At 30.6% G+C, this 18,948-nt stretch overlaps 1 protein-coding gene across 3 annotated transcripts in view; it reads right to left on the bottom strand.

Moving 5' to 3' along the window:
- Positions 1-8,784: 8,784 nt before the first annotated feature.
- Positions 8,785-18,948, bottom strand: part of LOC135963235 (uncharacterized) — a 65,649-nt gene continuing 55,485 nt past the window's right edge. For all 3 annotated transcript variants that reach the window (XM_065515003.1, XM_065515004.1, XM_065515005.1), the window contains exon 5: positions 8,785-11,918. In XM_065515003.1, the coding sequence (XP_065371075.1) occupies positions 9,142-11,918 (2,777 nt within the window). In that variant the 3' untranslated portion in view covers positions 8,785-9,141. The remainder of the gene's footprint in view (positions 11,919-18,948) is intronic.

The raw sequence follows: 18,948 nt of genomic DNA, 5'->3' as shown, positions 1-18,948 counted from the left end.
TAGTAACCCATTTTAGATGGCCCAATATATTCTTAATTATTTTGTAAAGGGTTTCGATAACCCCGCACCTGGTATGGATATTATAGCCAAAAAACTAAAAATCCCATTTTTGGGATTTTTCAACACTTTTTTGGGAATTGCGGGATTCCTGATTACAAATTTCGAAAAAAAATGTATTTTTCCATTTTAAATAAAAAATCTATATAAGCGTAAAATTTCATTAAAAAATTTTTATTTCAAATTGAAATATTTGTATATTCGTAAAAACTCAATAAAAATCATTTTTTGTCATATTTTTCAAAACAGTATTCCATGATTTTTTTAGTTGTCAAAAGTTATATATATTTTTGAAATATAGACAAAATCCTCTATCCATTGATATATAACATGTCTACCTTATGTTTTTTACGTGGCAAATACATTAGGGAAAACTTAATAACTCGCATAGAATTTAATTTATAACTTAAAAAGAATAAAAGTACTTTTTCCCAAAAAAATGGCGAAAAATCGCGTTTTTTTAATTTTTTAAATTCAAATGCATGTAACTTTGGACCCTGTCATGATTAAACAATTCTGTCTTTATTTGATATATAAATTTGTTGTAAGTCATATAAAAGAAAAATGGAGAATATCCGGAAATATTTGTAACCGCAGCCATCAAAAAACTGGAGTAGGGTTGGTAAAAATGTTAAAAATTGAATATTCAATTGCGAATATATCCTAAGCTATAAGAGATAATTGATAGCTACAACGATGTTTTATGTAGTACTCTACAAGAAGATTATATACGAAGAAATAGGATCGTTTTTAAAATTGAACATACCCGAGGTCTCCTACTTTGGGGACACCTAGTCCCGGCCTTGTCAGGCCCATGAGAACCAAATTCAAAACTAAAACTCGACAACACTTCCTGTTTGCGCATGTCGAATTTCATTCAAATCGGACTAACCATTTAGAAGTTACAGATTTATTTCCCTCTTTTTTTTTCTCATACCACTGTGCGCCATTATTTTTATTTACTAGGGTATTCAATTAATCGGGTTTCTAGTTTAATCGGTTAACCGAGCAAATAATTAATCGGGGTTTAGATTTATTCGGTTAATAATCGGTTAATTTAAAATTATTCGATTAACCGAATAATGTCTATTTTAATTTTACATTGAAAATACAACCACGAATTTTGTGTACAAAAACATAAAAAACAAACAAAACATAACAATTCAACCAAAAAATAATAGCAAATAAGGTATTTGAGATCCTTTTTGTATACAAAAAACTAAATTTTTTTTTTAGGAAATAATGTTTTAAAAAAAAGAATATAATTTAATTTTTTTCCTCTTAAACGATTTTTTTCTTTAGATTTAATAAAACTTGACTTGGAAAAAACTCTCTCGATGATTGTAGATGTTGGAGAAATCGAAAGCATGATAAAGAATATCCAATATCTCAGCTTTTTTAGTTTTTTCTAAGCTTATCAAATATTTCGTTATATCATCGGATTGTTTTAAATATTGAATACTTTTGATAGTTTCGTTAAGTTCTGTACATGTAAAAGCAAACAAAGTTTCAAATACATATAAATTAAATATGTCAGTTGTTATTCTCACTAAACATTTTTCTTGGATGTTTGAAAAAATATATAATTTTAATTTGAAATTTGTATTTGAATTGAAATGGAAAAATAAATACAAAAAGATATGTTAAAGTGCAAAAAAAGGAATTTCGATTAATCGGTTAATCGACACAAATTAATCGGTTTATTTGTTATTTGAAAATCGGCAATTTTAAATTATTCGAACAGTTAACCGTCCAAAATTAATCGGTTAACCGATTAACGGTTAATCGATTGAATACCCTATTATTTACGCAAAAACCTTCAGTAAAACGATTTTTTTTTGAAATTAACTCTACTGTACATACATATATGGGGGATTTCACGTCAAGTGAACCAACTTTTAAAATCGATGTCTTCCGATCGGGATGAATTTACACCGAGGTTAGACCTATTGGATAGTAATTCGGACACAATTTTTCAACAAGATCGGTCCAGAACTCTCTGAGTTAGAGGGGGTCAAAATTTGACATTTTGGCCAAACATTGGCTATTTCTTCAATCTTTCGAAAAAAAATATTTAAAAAAAAAAAAAAATTTAATATTTTATTTCCGAAATCAAAAACTTTTTTAACTTTTTTTTCAAAAGGGCCCCTTTTTTTAATTTTTTTTTTGCTCAAAAGAAGTCTCGTAGTGGGATGCGAGTGGGATAGTATCAAAATAAATGTTCTAACACAAAAATTGTATGTCTTGACTTACAAAATATTTATTTTGATAGATATTCCACTCGCATCCCATTACGAGACCAAAAAGCTCTTAAAGGAATTGACCTAAGCTTTCTTTTGAGCAAAAAAAAAATTAAAAAGGGCCCCTTCGATCGATTTTAAAAGTTGGTTCACTTGACGTGAAATCCCCCATATGTATGTTTCAAATTTGTAGCTAATATAGTAGTTTATAGTAGTTCATAATTCCGATTAATGTTCCTGATTCCAGAATTTAAAAATGTACTTAATATTTGTTTAGTTTATTAAAATAGCTAAAGTGAAATTGCTAATAACTTTTGAAATGGTACTCAGATTGTCACATTATTGAACTTAATATATATTTTGTTTATTCTCAGGAATTTTTTAATACTAATTTAAGGCAATTTTGGATCAGAAATACAAACAAATTTAAACCAGATCTATTATTTTCCCTAAATAAAAATCATCCTTAGAAGTTTCTATATGACGCATCTCAATAATTCAAATAGACCAATAACAAGTTCATTATTCAAAGTATTCTTAGAACTCGTGAATGTTTAGGGCTGTCACAGAATTCTATTCCTATCGAAAATGGAATTATTTTTGTATTTAGCTTTTTCGGAAAAAGTAAAACAAAAATTTTTGGAATAAAACCACCTTCCGTGGAATTGAATTTTGTTTAATATTATTTGGTATTCTTCAGGTTTTAATTAACATCTTTACCTAATTTTGGATTTAATAAGCAAAACATTGCCAATTCAAAATTGAAAAAAATTAAAATATTTATTTTTTTATTTGTATCCAATTATATATTTTAAAACCAAAGACATTTTTTAGCTTTTTAACGAAATCTACATTCTTAAAACTTAATAATTTGTTCTATGCGGGAATTCCCTGGATCTCGGGAAATTTCAAAATTAATCCCGATTTTCTGGGAAATGACAACTCTAGGGATAACAGAATTTTTCTGTTCTGGTTTAAAAACTTTAGTTGGGGTGAACAAATTTCGGCATTTAATCATAATATATGTACGTATGTTTTTTCTATACCGATTTTCAGTTGCTAGTATCGAAAAAATCGATGGTTATAATCAAATCATTCGATCTGTGCTGAAATAATATTGTGACTTTAAGAAGAAAACTAATAATGAAATTCACGAAAATTCCAGGAAATTACTATAAAATATTCCAGTGTTAAAAAGAAAAATAAATTCACTGAATTGTTGAGGGATAGCTATTCCTATCCGCATTTCACTGATTGCCTAGGAAAGATCATAAGGAAGCCGTTTTCCTAAAGGCTTTAGGTAAGATAAAATAAACTATTGATCAAATAAGAATTACAGATACTCAAGTTTCTTACATTTTGCAAACATTAACATTTTGTTACAAGTTTATGAAATTAAAAAAACATCATTTATAGTCATGAAAACTTCGAGATAAATTTCAATTTAAATTTTCTTTCAGCTATTTGTTTTTGCTAATATCGGTTGCGATTAAAAACATTTGTTTTTTGGAAAACTTTTGGCGTGATTATTAAATATATGCAGTGACTTTTTTTTAAAGTCCTCAAATTTTGATTTGAATTATAATGAACAGCACATTTATTACAACGATCGAGGAGTACTGATAACAACGCTGATTTATGTACCAGAACGTGACATTAGAACATGATCAAAATCAATTAAACAATTTACAATAATTAATAAAAACAAAAAATGGGTATTTTCATAATTTAGAATTATTTATCAAATAACGGTAACGGTATTTCAGCGATAAAGGTAGTTGAGCTGAAAGATTATTTTATGGGTAACATTAGCCAACCTTGAGTATTTTCTATGACAGAACTTTCAAATTTAGAATTTATTGGCATTTTGTTGACTTTTGGAAAACTTGTGTAATATTTTGCCTCAAAGTGACGATTTTATGAAAAGTCAGTAGTTGTGTTCGCGTACCTGATAATTAGTAATAATTTGTACAAATTATTACTGTAAGTTACGGGATTGCATTCGTTTAATTTTAAAAACTTGTAACGAGAGAGCAAGATAATGTTAAAAGGGAGAGTTCGTTGATAGAGAATTTGACATTTGTTACTGGAGAATTGTTGTCCAGTAAAAAATATCAAGATAGAAATTTATTTTTACTCTCTAAACTACTGGAAAGTACGCGACCACAAACAAATTGAATTAATTAAAACTGAGAATATTTGTTAGGTTCTTGAAAACAAATTTGTGAATTTAAACTAATAGATTCACATTTTGAATTCCCAAAATTTGTATTAAAAAATGTGCAATGAAATTTAGGTATGTTCTATAACTAAACATTTTTATAAATTATTACTGGAATAAATTAAATTATAATTGCTATAAATTTAATAAACTAAAATAGTTTATTTCACTTTTGGAACGAATTTTTTTTTGGTCAAGAATGGCAATATTTAACGATATATGTAAGTAATACTAATATTTAAAATGACATGTACTTTGAATGTTCGTGTAATTTTCATTTGAATCAAATTAATAAAAAAAAAATAAATGAATTTTTACCTTTATATATCTGCATACGAATACATACTTATAAGCCAAAACATGCATTTCTTTCATTAAATTAATGTACATAAGTTATATTCTTTTTAGCGAACATCTGATACAGGAACGGAACCTTCAATATGCGCTTATGAAATGTGTAAATAAAAAAATAAATTCCGAGTTTGTGTTTCCATTTGATCTATTGTACTATGTTTATATTAATGTATCTACCTATATGCAATATATTTTTGTGGTTTTAACCCTATTTTCTTTTTCAAATTCGTCATCTAATTATTTATAAAATATATTGTATGTATATATTATTAATATATATCATTTTGTATGTACTTATAACTACTTACACATACATTAATTATATGTACATATATTTACTATATAAATTATATAGGTATATATTCTTACACATACATATCTATTGAAATTATCTATTAAATATACAAAGCTATGTATTATAGCTATACATATCTATTTAGAATCTAGATACATTCTCGTACAATAAGTAGATAGCCAAATATTCAATCCAACGGTAATTGGAATATAGTTAAATTTCAATAATTAACTAATATTCCGGTGGCGATGAAATTTTGTTTTTTGTTTTTTTGAGGATAGAATTTCTTAGAACCTTTGTCCTGGCGTCAGTATTTGTTGAGCTGTATCGAAGGATGAAAAGGTCCTTTGTTAATGTTTTTGTTGATGTTTTTGAGAAAGTCAATGTTGCATAAAGCTCCAAAACAAATGCTGAAGATTCATACAACAAACAAGATTTAACCCAAATAGACCAATAACAAGTTCATTATTCAAATTATTCCGAAAACTCGTGAATGTTCAGGGCTTGCACAGAATCCCGGGATCCCGGGAAATGAAAAAGTGCTGGAAAAGAAAAACTCTACATATAACGTATTATTTAAAAATAATTCTTTTTAAATAATTCCATGTAAAAATTTAAAAAATCAAACATTTTTGCAAAAAATTGAAAGCACATTTCGCATGATACCACTATTTAATAGAAATATGAAACAAATCTTAAAAGGACCTCTTTATCCATAGATCCACCACAGCAAATACTGAATCCGGGAAAAACTACATCTTAGAATGAATTCAACTTTTTTAGTTGGGAACATCCACACATATTTTGGGGCCACTCTTAAGGTAGGGTCACACATGGCAAATATTTGACGAAAAATTTTAAAAACTCCTTATACTTAGGACAATTCAAATCAAATATTTAGTTTTATTTTATTTGATGCTGTTTAATCTTACAAATCAGATGTAAGAGCTAAAATAAGTGGTTACGTTTATTTGAGTAAATATTTGCCGTGTGTGACCTTTATATACATTTGTATGTTTGTCAATCCCTTTGTAATTGCTATTAATTTGCGTCACTATGAAATACGTGTAGGTATGTATAACGTATGTGGAATGAAATTGCAACAAAAATTTGACACTGGTCTAAGAATAAAGTACATGAGCTATTAGTATTTTAGGATTTATTTTGAATTACGTTATGTTTTGCCTTAATACTTTAGAACCCCAATTGAAAATCTGGCTTTTAGTTATTTCACAATTTTAACAAAAATAGAACTACCTTGAAAAAACATTTGTAATTTTGTCCATATTTTATCTATTTTCATCGGGAACAATTTGTTATATTTTAGATCAAGTGGCAGTAAAAGGCAAAGAAGTGGACTTTTTTGGAAGTAAATAAACCTATTATTGATAAGATGTGCAAAGTAGAACTTAATCTGTTTTCTAAAAAAATATATATCGATCTTAATAAATCAAATGTAAATTGCAAGTTTTGACTTTTTTGGAATTTGATTTGACCATCAATTCTAATTAATATATTATGAAATGTGTATGTACATAAAATTAATCATTTCATAAAAAGAAATATCAGAGATTATTTTTTAAAAAGAAAGTTCTTCTTAACTGTTCTATCATCCAACTGTCACGCCCAGATGATTATGGTGTTTTCCAAAACCATCTAAATTGCAGACTTTCTAAAGTGAAAAAATGTTCCAATTTTTTAAATTAAAAATAATTTGAGAGTTTTTGGACCTTTTTAAATAGAAGAGTTTTTGTAGATTATTTAAAATAAAAATCAAGAAAAATAACACCATGAAACTCAAATAAGAGCTCAGATAAGTGCAAACATCGGTATTTCCAACACCTGTATATAAATTTCTTCATAACTGCCACATGAAAATAATAATTTGTTTGCTTACATTAAATCAATAGAATGGGCTATTTTATAAACGTTTTAACGTTGGAAACAAATACAGCGTTTTCTGTTTTGTTGCAATTTCATTCCGCATACTTTATCATGAATTATACCAAAGAACTTAGAAAAAACGCAAGTTTAAATTTTTTTTTTTAAATAAAAAAAAAATAATGTTTGAAAAAAATTTATGATAAAAAAAAATTATGATGAAAAAAATAATTCGGGTTAAAAAATATTTTTCCCGATTTAGACCCATTGTAGGTCCAACTTATTATAGCCTTATATACATCGTTGTAATGGACTTTGAAATATCTATCATAGGATATTCATATTGTCTATATTAATGACTTATATAGATCAAAAATAGGGCAAAAATCGAGGTTGTCCCGGTATTTTCCTTATATCTCAGCCATTTGTGGGCCGATTTTCTCGATTTTAAATAGCAACCGAACCGGAAGAATTCCCGATATATTTATATATGAATCATGTAGACAAGTTTTTTGGGGGCTACGGAAAGTTGATTTCAACATACAGACGGACAGACGGACATGGCTATATCGAATTCGCTATCTATAACGATCCAGAATATATATTCTTTGTGGGGTCGCAAATGAAAAATGTAGAAATTACAAACGGAATGACAAACTTATATGTATATACCCTTGACACTCATGGCGAAGGGTATAAAAAGAAAAGTGAAACAAAACTGATGATGATGTATGATGAAAAAATTGGATGAACGGTTTTCGGTTTTGGAATTAAAAAAATTAAATCGTGAATAAAATCGAGTTTTTCGAATATGGTCAAATTCAGAAGACCCAAAGTTATAAACTTGTGTGTTATCTGTGTTCTTTGGTGGAATTCGTGATATATATTTTTTTTATAATTTGTTGTTAACTTAAATTAATGGTATATTACATAGGGTGAACTAGAGGCGCAGCTGAGAGTAAAATATATTAAATATCTTTCCCAATTTTTATGGCTCACACAACAACAAATGATTTGCATGAATTATGTTTTTGCAAGATTTAGATTTATCCCTCTCGGTAACGTATCTACGTGTGTATATTTTATTCTATGGTAAATAATATTTTCACCAATAAATGTTACAAATAAGTTTGACTCTGACATTACTGATTTTATGAACAAAATATTGATTTGTTAATAAAAAATATTAGAGAAGATTTGGATCCACTATTAGCAAAAAAAAAAGGTATTTTTGGAGACATCAAGTAGTAGATTCCATGTAATCTTTCAAATGTGATATACATATATGTATAATAAACTTCTTCGGACTATCTGTTTAGAATTAAAATTTTTATTAAATGTTTTGTTGGAATTATATGTATTGGGTTCGGAACTGAGAATTTTGCTATTACAATTAAGTAATAAAAAAATATTTTTTCATCAAAATAAAATTTTTACTGAAATAAAGAAAACATTTGTCACCAACAAATCTTATTTTAAATGTTTATTTTAGTACACCTACATATGTATACTAAGGTAAAGGGTATGATTCGGCACAGCCAAATATATATTCAGCCTTATCATGTAAGGCGTAGTCGTTTTACGACAACGACAGTTTCGTACTAGATTAAAGAAATTATTCAACCTGTTTCATTAATCTAGTACAAAACTGTCGTTGTGGTAAAACGACTACGCCTTACATGATAAGGCTGATTGTTACCTTTGTTTTTCATTACTTCATACATTAACATAAATAGTTGCAGACACTACAAACAAAAATATATATGTATTTATCTTTAATCAGTAAGTGTAACTAATAGTAGATGATAAGGTTTCTTAGATTAATAACTACAACTAGATCTATAACTATGACGACGGCGTCGATGGTGATGTTGATGAATACACTGACAGCTACCGAAAACTATCGGGTGATAGGGCAAAGTGGCATATTGGTGTTGTGGTCGTTGTAGTGGGTAGCGAAAAGTTGCAAAAAATGGTCGTAATGTTGGTCATAGTTTCGTATAACTGTGCTATAGCCACCCAGAGTGTAGAGCTAAAGTTCACATGTAGAATTCCTGCTCGGTGAGCAAGAATTCGCGGGTATAAGGCGAATGCTAGCACTTCGGTATGAACGATTTACGTGAGGGCAAGAGACATAAGATGCTCAATGCCATTACCATATGCCAAACGGAATGGACTATGTGATAGTTTTGTTTCGTTTGCAAGAATGCATAACAAACTAGGCCCACCATCACAAGAACTGTACCCAATGGCATGTAGACCGTTAAATATCTGCGAGCCGGAAACCACTTGCGAGACTTGTAACAACGCATTCCCCAGCTGGCCGATATAAGACAAATACCCGTAAGAGCAGGGGCGAGAAATACCCAGAGACTCTGTTTATTCAGCTCTGTTCCAAATGCCAGAAGTATGGCTCCCAGCATATGGAGTAGTGAGACAAACTGTTGCCGGACATGAGACATGGCCACCAGTGTGACCCAAATAGCCAGTAGTCCACAGTAGAAATCACAAAATTGCAACACACCAATTTTGACTAGGCAAAAACTGTATTCGTCCTCGCCAGAGTCGCAGGCGTGATAGAATATTGAGAAAAACATGGCAAAGAAATAAATTACGGCCTCGGTGTAGAATTGCCGGCGACCGGCTACGTAAATACTAGGGAAAAACAGAAGATTGCTAAGTGTTAGTAGGAGAGAAGCCATTAGAATGGATATACTGGAAGGTACTTGAGAGTCTTCTGTACAGTCCCAACCCCGGTAGCCTTTCATGCAAACACAGGTGGAGAAAACGAAGCCACCAGACATATAATGATAGCAACGACCATAACGACCACATCGTCCAGCTACACAGGGACTCGATGAAATGGTAAATACCACCGATGTGCTACAGTTATCGAGGGCAAAGTGCTGCTCAGTTGCGAATTTGTGGTGGACTTCAAATTTTTGTGTCATCTCAAGATGATTTGAGGTACATTTTGAATCCATAAGGCACTCTTTGATTTTTAGGGTTTCAGTTTCATTCATTGCACCCAGGCAGTTGGGGTCATTGACGCAGTGTCGATATCGTGGAAGCTTCGACGCACAAGCACATGGCTGTGGCATGTAGTCCAACATGTGGGCAAATTTCTTGACAAATTCTTTGACGCTATCAATGATAGTAGCACGAGAAGCTGTCTCGGCACCATGGCAATATAGGCCCATGGTGACATACCATTGACCACTTTCAGGAAAAGGCACATGAATTAAGCCTGTACTGGTATTCGAGTCAGTGTTATTGACTATGCTCGACGCAGGTAGCAATCGACGTCCATAACGACACTTATCGGGCCATGTAGGCTCACCGGGTTCACCAAGATTCATGCAAACAATGATTGTTTGATTACTGCGAGGCAAGTTTTTACTGTTCGATTTGCCCTTGCCGTTCTCTCCATCATTGTCATTGTTTGTACCGACATTGGGACTGCCTATGAGTTTCTCCGCTAGGATTCCACTGCGTTCACTCGTGCTGGGAATAGAAGGCATTGCTTTCACAGCCTCTGGACTCGAAGCTTTATTGCCATGTTTCATGGACACTGCGAAGGATAAAGTACCGCCTATATCATACACTTCACCCACATCGAAGGCAAATCCGGCCGGCATACCGGCAGTTAGATTTAACACCGTTGGTACTGTGCCATTTTCATCGGGTACCAAATCATAGTCGTACATAAAGAACTCCCGATAGGTTTGCCTTAGGAGTGGATAAAACTCCATGTCGCGAAATAGTTTGGGGTCCCATGTTTTGCTGGATCCTGCAGTTTGCGTAATATTAGAATTTGTCTCATTCTCATAGTTTTCGCTGGCATACTCATTTTCCATTTCGTCGTGTTTGTGTGCATTTTCTTTACTCTCACTTTTTTGGTCTACGTCCAATGGTTCATGGTAATCAATTTGCATCACAAATGGCAAATTGTACCAAGTGGAGTTCTCATTACCTTCGTGCCGCTTTACTCTATACAAGTGCTCCATGTTTCTCAGACGCACTTGTTCGTTTTGTTTGGCTTCTGGTCGTGTCTGACCTAAAAGTGAATTAACCATTAAACTCCTTTGGCTGACAAACTTTAGCAGGGCATAATGCCAAGTCATGGGTTGCACATAAAACTCAATAGATATTTCTCCTGTTTGATTTGGTTTAATAATAGTGCTGTGTATGTAATTACTTTCATGACTCTTCTCAGTCTCTGTCCCAATGCTGGGGAAGGCGTTCGCCTGTATATGAAAGCCGACATCGGGACAATGTGAACACACTTGGCCAAATGTGATGCGTGCGGTGGCTACTCCAATGTTACGAGGCACATAGAATTTGTAAATGATTTCATTGTTTGTGGTTTCAGTGGAACTGCTTCTATTGTTCATGTTCATTTTACTATATGATTTTGAGGTCGTTGCAGATGCAGATGTATACGGTGAAGATGATGCAGTATTTGGGGATTGGGTGGTCAAAGTTGATGATGGTGTTTGCGTGTACATTTCAGTTATAGAAGCTATTTTAGGTACTGCTGTATTAGTTTCCGTTGTTGCTCTTGTTGTTGTCGTTGTTTCATTTCTATCAACGTCAGACAACAAAGTTGAATTGTTGGAATTTTTGACATTGTTAATAACATTCAGTGGTTGTTGTTGCTGTTGTGGTTGCTCCTCTTGTTGATGGCTGTGATGTTGTTGTGCATTCTCAGCCGTTTGTGTCCTGATATTGCCATTGGTGGTCGTATTTTTCTCATCACTGTTGCTCGTTAGAGTGCTATTATGCACTTGACCATTATTTATGATAATCGGTTGGAAACGTGACACCGACATTTCAGCTAACAACAATGTATCACATGAGGCAGCAAGACCTGTAATGAAGAGAAATGTTTAGAGACCATAATTAAATGTGTGTGTAATTGCTCTTAATTGCGATAAACTCTGAAATGTTTCTGAAATGTGTTTATGTACTAAAACTAGGTGTGTATATGAATACCTTACTCCAATATGTATTTTTTAAAATATACCAACATTCATATATAAAATGGACATGATACTGTGACCATAAACGCGAGCTATAGATCGATTAACCGAATAATTTCTATTTTAATTTTAAATTAAAAATACAACCACGAATTTTGTGTACAAAAACATAAAAAACAACCAAAACATAACAATTCAACCAAAAATAATAGCAAATATGGTATTTAAAATCCTATTTGTATACACATGTGAGTTTTTTAGGATTTTAGTGAGATCTTCTGAAATGATCTTTTAAACAAAATATAATTTAAATGTTTTCCTTTTAAACGATTTTTTTCTTTTTTCTTTCTTTTTATCTCAGTTCTTTTTTTTTAGTTTTATCTAAGAATATAAAATCCTTCGTTATACCATTGGAGTCCTTTTTGGATTGTTTTAGATTTTGAATACTTTTAATATTTTCGTTAAGTTCTGATAAAAGACTCCTTTCAAAAAAAAGTTTCGTCTATACATGTAAATACAAACAAAGTTTCAAATACATGTAAATACAGTTGTTATACTAAATAAACATGTTTCTTTGATGTTCGAAAAATATGTAATTTTAATTTCACATTTGTATTGGAATTAAAACGGAAAAATAAAAACAAAAAAATATGTTAAAGTGCAAAAAAAGGAATTTCGGTTAATCGGTTAATCGGTTTATTTGTTATTTGAAAATCGGCGATTTTAAATTATTTGAACAGTTAACCGTCCAAAATTAATCGGTTAACCGATTAACGGTTAATCGATTGAATACCCTAGTAAATACCAATATTTATTGATGTGAGAAAGACTTAAAGTAAAAAATAGCTAATTAAATAAATTTATATCCAAAACTTCTTTGTAAACTATATTTCGGAATTACTTATACTTATACCAATTATGTCAAGAGTTTAACCTTGTCATATGTTAATGTTCATATCAAAATGAGATATTACTGGATACTGCGTTCTTTGAAATTAAAATGGTAGAATTGTCCAAGAATCTGTAAAATTAATCAAAATGTTTTTACCAACAAATATGTAGTATATTGTGGTATAACGAGTTTGAGTTGTTTTTATAAGTTCCCAAACATCCATACCAAATAAATAATTTTTAGGCTCTTTAAAATCATTTCATCATTGAAATTATATAAATTCCACTCTCGCTTTAAATCACATATAAATATCTTGAAAATTATACTATCAGGTTAAAATCATACGTCTCTTAACATACCACTGCACAGTGGGATAGAATCAAAATTTTTTGGAAAGAATCTGGCATTTCTAAACGGCTGGTTTGATCGTGATAAAATTTGAAGTGGGCGTAGCCAAGGAGTATTCGAGTTTAAGATATTAAAATGATCCAGGGGCGGCTCAAAATAGGGTACCTTCGACATGTAAAATTTTTAAATACGCGCAATTTTTTTGTTTCCTATTTCCTAAAATATGCCACTTTAAAACTCCGTCCTTCAAAAATTTTGCACTTCTTTCTTAATGTGACTGAGTCAGAAGTTCTGACTCAGAACCAATGACTTGTGTTGAATAAAATATTAAGAAAATTTATAAAAAAATTTTTAGTTAGAAAAAGTCCAATATTTTTGTACACTTAATTTTAGATGGCATATTTTTGAATCTAAGTATTAGAAACTCAATGAATATGTAATTTGTCATTCTAAATAACAAGGTGCAAAAAAACTTGTCAAAAGGTCAAAGGCCTAAAAATTGGAGCGAAAATACCAAAAATTGTATTTTTACAATTTTGCCTATAGCTGCCTTTTTTTCTGATCACAGCTTTGGTTTTTAGAACATGTGGCCCAAAGTTGAATTTTTGATAAAAAATAGGTCAAATTCCGAAGGGCGTAGGGGCGACATATTTGAAAAATTTTACATGTTTTTTATACCAAAATGTTCTCCGTAAAGATACCTTACAGAAAAACATAAAGGCCTAAAAATTGGAGCGAAAATACCAAAAATTGTATTTTTACAATTTTGCCTATAGCTGCCTTTTTTTCTGATCACAGCTTTGGTTTTTAGAACATGTGGCCCAAAGTTGAATTTTTGATAAAAAATAGGTCAAATTCCGAAGGGCGTAGGGGCGACATATTTGAAAAATTTTACATGTTTTTTATACCAAAATGTTCTCCGTAAAGATACCTTACAGAAAAACATAAAATTGTTATATGAGGAGCCGCAGAACAAAGGTACGTTTTTTTAGAACATGTGGCCCAAAGTTGAATTTTTGATAAAAAATAGGTCAAATTCCGAAGGGCGTAGGGGCGACATATTTGAAAAATTTTACATGTTTTTTATACCAAAATGTTCTCCGTAAAGATACCTTACAGAAAAACATAAAATTGTTATATGAGGAGCCGCAGAACAAAGGTACTTTTTCGCACATTTAAAATTTTTGGGAAAATGAGTTTTATTTATTTCGCCCCCTTAAAACACTGCATGAACCTGAAAATGGTAACAAGTTTCTTACTTAACAATAGATACATCTAACTGGCATAAGTCACCACATTAAATGTTAATTATGTTTGATATAAAACAATTTTAATATCAAAAAAAGAACCGTTTGTTAAAAAATAAAGAAAAAAACTACCTTTTGTAAAAAACAAAATTGAAAAGTATGTTTTTTATGTGTTTTTTTAACGATAAATTTTTAAATGAATGTTTTTAATCCTGATCTAATATATAAACAAATTATACATTGAAATTAAATAATTTTTTTTTTCGTTTTATACTAGTGTTGTACGTTTTGTTAAGCAAACATTTAGAACCCATTTACTTAGTAAAAAAAGATTTCAACCCAAAATTTTACAAAAATTCCAAAAAACCAATTTTTGAAAAAATGCGAAAAAGTACCTTTTGTTCTGCTCATATGTTCTTAAAGAAAGTTTTTTTTTAATAAAAAAAGAATTAAGTCACCTTTTCGCACAAAAAACAACAAAAATCTACTATTTTTTTAATATTTAAATTGAAAATCGTATATTTTTGGATCCATAATAGATATTGACATCAAATCTTTTGTATATTATTACTAATTTAGTTTTCTAACTAACAAAAAAAATCTAGGTGGTTCGGTCCAAAATTACGCCCTATAATTTTAAAAGAGCGGGCCAAGGTATGGCCAAATTTTAAAATTTAAATTTTTAAATGCCTATAATTCGAAAATTAGAAGAGATAAATAGCACACGCATGCATGTTTTTTGAAGACCTAGCCGATTGGAAACAAAAAAATGGCACCCTACTTTGAGCCCCCATATCGACGCCCCTGGAGCATTTGTATGGCCCATTTTAATAACTTAAATTCGAATGCTTTAATATCTTAATTCGAATGCACGTAAAATTTTATCCCGATCGGACCAGCCGTATGGAAATACCAGATTTCGATTCTGCTCCACTGTGCACTGTTAAGATTAGGATACACAATAATAAATACTAACAAGTAAGAGTCTTATATTAGGCTGTGCCAAATCTTATATACCCACCACGAATATAAAAAACATTTATAACTCTGATTCTACTGGACCGGTTTTGCCCATTTTCAATACCAAACATTTCTGATCACCAAAGAATATTTGGAGAAATTTCATTCCCCTAAGTCCTTCCCTGTAGGCTCTACAACGGACAGACATAGCTGGATCGTCTTAAAATTGTACAAGAACCCAGAATATTTTTTGGTTCTACGATAAATATTTCGATATGTAATAAACGTAATAAGTTTTTAAGGAAATATTGGATAATTTTGAAATTTATTATCATCTCGACTACTGATATCAAGCATGATGCCTTTTGAGAGCAACTTTAGAGACTTTAAATCGAATAAAAGAGTTAAAATAAATTGTTTGAACTAACTTTTACGATTTTTTTGAGTTAATTTGTTAATTAATTTGTTTCCATTACATGTTACTTAAATTACTTGTCAGAGTTTTGTGGGTTAAAACTTACATACATCCATACGTATGTATTTTTAGATGATGACACGAATCCACATACATACATAAAAACATATGTATGTATGTATCTATGTATTTTCTTTTGGATTTACATTGAAATTATGGGATTTGTTCTTTTTTTTCATTTATACTTGAATAAATTTGTGTATATTTTCGTATACCAGATTTTGTTGAACACCGAAAAATGCTTCAAAGTGTTTTTGCCAAAGTTTCATCACAGTTCAACTCTACTTTTTGCATTTTTTTGGGTTAAGCTTCTTATTTTGTGTAAAATACATATTTTCATTTACAGCTGTCATCTCTCATCCAATTTTATAAAAGATGACGTTCTCTACTTTACGCACTCAAAGAAAAGAATCCGTCTCCATTTATTGCGTATTGTGTATGTACCCAGCAGTTAAGCATGTTGTCAATGTATCCCATACAGACAGTAATTGTCAATAATGTCTGATCACTTGGCAGACAACAATTTATATATTTTGGGACATTTGACACTTATGTGCTCTTTGTAGTGCATAGGAAACTCAATTGTTTACTTTATACATTCCAGGTAATCTAGCGTTAAGACACTTAAGTGTCTCTAAGTAATCTAGAGTGTAGTCACTTTAAGCGTTAATTTTGTATTGCACTTCTTTGTGAGTAATTCGTACAAACTGGTTTTATGCAAATTGTGTTGATCTAATTCTCATACAGTTTATTTTTTTTGCTTAAGTATACTGACATCCCATGTATCTAGCATGAAGACAATTGTTACTTCAATGTCTCTAAGTAACCTAGAGTGTAGTCACTTTAAACATTTATTTTTAATTGCACTATAGGAAGTAGTTATTTTAAAGATCAGAAGTAATCTCTTGGAGAATTGTCGGAGGTAGATTTGTTTACAAGCAATCGGTTATTGGAATGTCCGTACATGTTTGGACCAGCTATCATACAGTCTTATTATAATCAAAATGTCCTTAGGACATGCAAGTGTTAAAATAACTAGTTCATAATAATTACTTATGGAACTAGTAAAATCACTAGTTTGGGACAGTTACCAAGTTCTGCTGGGTATGTATACACATTTACATACACAGATGTGTACATGTAAGAAATGTACAACAGTAATGAAATTTAAAATGTTTACAAATTTGTATCCGTTTATATGAGAGAGCATGTGTGTGTGAACAAATTGTGATTATGGTAAATAGACAAACAAATCCATATATTCACATGAAAAATTAATTTTTTTTTTTGATAGGTGACTTTTTTGCCCTTATTTTGGTATATTAGTTTGTATATTTTTTGTTGTGGCGGAACTTAGTAACGATGCCTAGAAAATTGATAGTTATTTTCTTAAGAATTATTAGCCATAATTTAAGTAAGACATTTTTTTGCAATTTACATATGAAATTTATAACAAAAAATTTATTATTTATTTATTTATTGTATTGTATAACATAAAAGCCTTCGACAAAAAGATGGACTCAGATTTTGTCGAATAATTAAAAAAAAATATTATTAGAAATATTTTATTTTCCAATAAAATTTAATAAATTTAATAATAGTAGTAAAGAGTTATAATAATAACAAGTATGAAAGTATGGTCGGTCATGATCGACGATATAATACCCTAAACTAAGAAAATGAGCAAAATCATTTTTCTTTAAAATTTCAATAATTTTTTTCGTGAATGATTTTCGGAAAAGGGCCTCGTATGGAAGCTATGACTAATTATGGACCGATCGCCATGAAATTAGGCATGTGATTTATGTCTATATGAAAGTTATTTGTGTTGAATTTTGTGTAGCTACCAGCATTTTTAAGAGATTTATGCTCGTTGAAGTGATTTTCGGAAGCGGGCCTTATATGGGAGCTATGACTAATTATGGACCAATCGCCATGAAATTTGGTCGTGTGATTTATGTCTACATGAAAGTTATTTGTGTTGAATTTTATGTTTGTACCAAAATTGTTGAGAGATTTATGATCGATAAAGTAATTTTCGGAAGCGGGTCTTATATGGGAGCTTATGACTAATTATGAACCGATCGTCATAAAATTAGGAGACATGACTTTCGTATACATAAAACTTATTTGGAAAGGAATTTTGTGTAGATACCTCTATTAATTAAACATTTATGACGGATAAAGTCCAATTTCGGGAGGCATTTGTATGGGGGCTAGGTGAAATAATGGCCAGTTTCAATAGGCTTCGTCATTGGTCCGAAAAAATTGTATGTATCAAATTCTGTCGAAATATCTGCAAAATTGCGACCTGAACTTTGTTTACAAGGATGCATTTATACTATACAATATGTATGGTGGTATAGAGTATAAACATCAGACTTAAGTCAGAAATATTGATCAAGCTCAAAAAGAGCAAAAAAGCGCAAAACGATATGCATGTGTAAATAAAGGAGAAAGTACGTACTTTAAAATGGCACTAAGTTTTTTACGAAATATTAGGAATTCCTTAAGGTTCTATTCCATCAAACCTTAAATTTATGTAAAATTTAACACATTTTTAAAAATAATATAAAAGCGATTTCAAAATTGTGGAAAACATATATCTGCATTAAAATTAAAGCTATGAAACGATTTTAACGAAAACCGTTTATTTCATAAAAATTCCTTTTGTAAATAAAAAGTTATAAGTGATTGAATTTTCAAAATTTATTACAAAATCCTACGTTTCAGTCAGATAATAAAAAGGTGCATATTGAATCACCCTGTTTATAGGGAAAATGTTTACATAGAGACCTGAATTTTTGGCTTCTGAGGTTCTCAGGTGTTAGCTTTAATATGAGTATTTAAAATTAAAAATTGCCGGCAAAAAAATATACTTTTGGCCGCTATCTCAAAATTAGCAACACTGTGCGGTGACGAACACCAACATTTTCCAGTTTCAGTTTTCGTTATCGGCGCCGATTACAGTGTATGCGGAAACCCAGCTTAAGTAC

This window comes from Calliphora vicina, chromosome 1 (assembly GCF_958450345.1).
Source record: "Calliphora vicina chromosome 1, idCalVici1.1, whole genome shotgun sequence".
NCBI lineage: Eukaryota > Metazoa > Arthropoda > Insecta > Diptera > Calliphoridae > Calliphora > Calliphora vicina.
The sequence above is the reverse complement of the archived record's forward strand: the minus strand, read 5'-3'. Positions and strand labels throughout refer to the sequence as shown.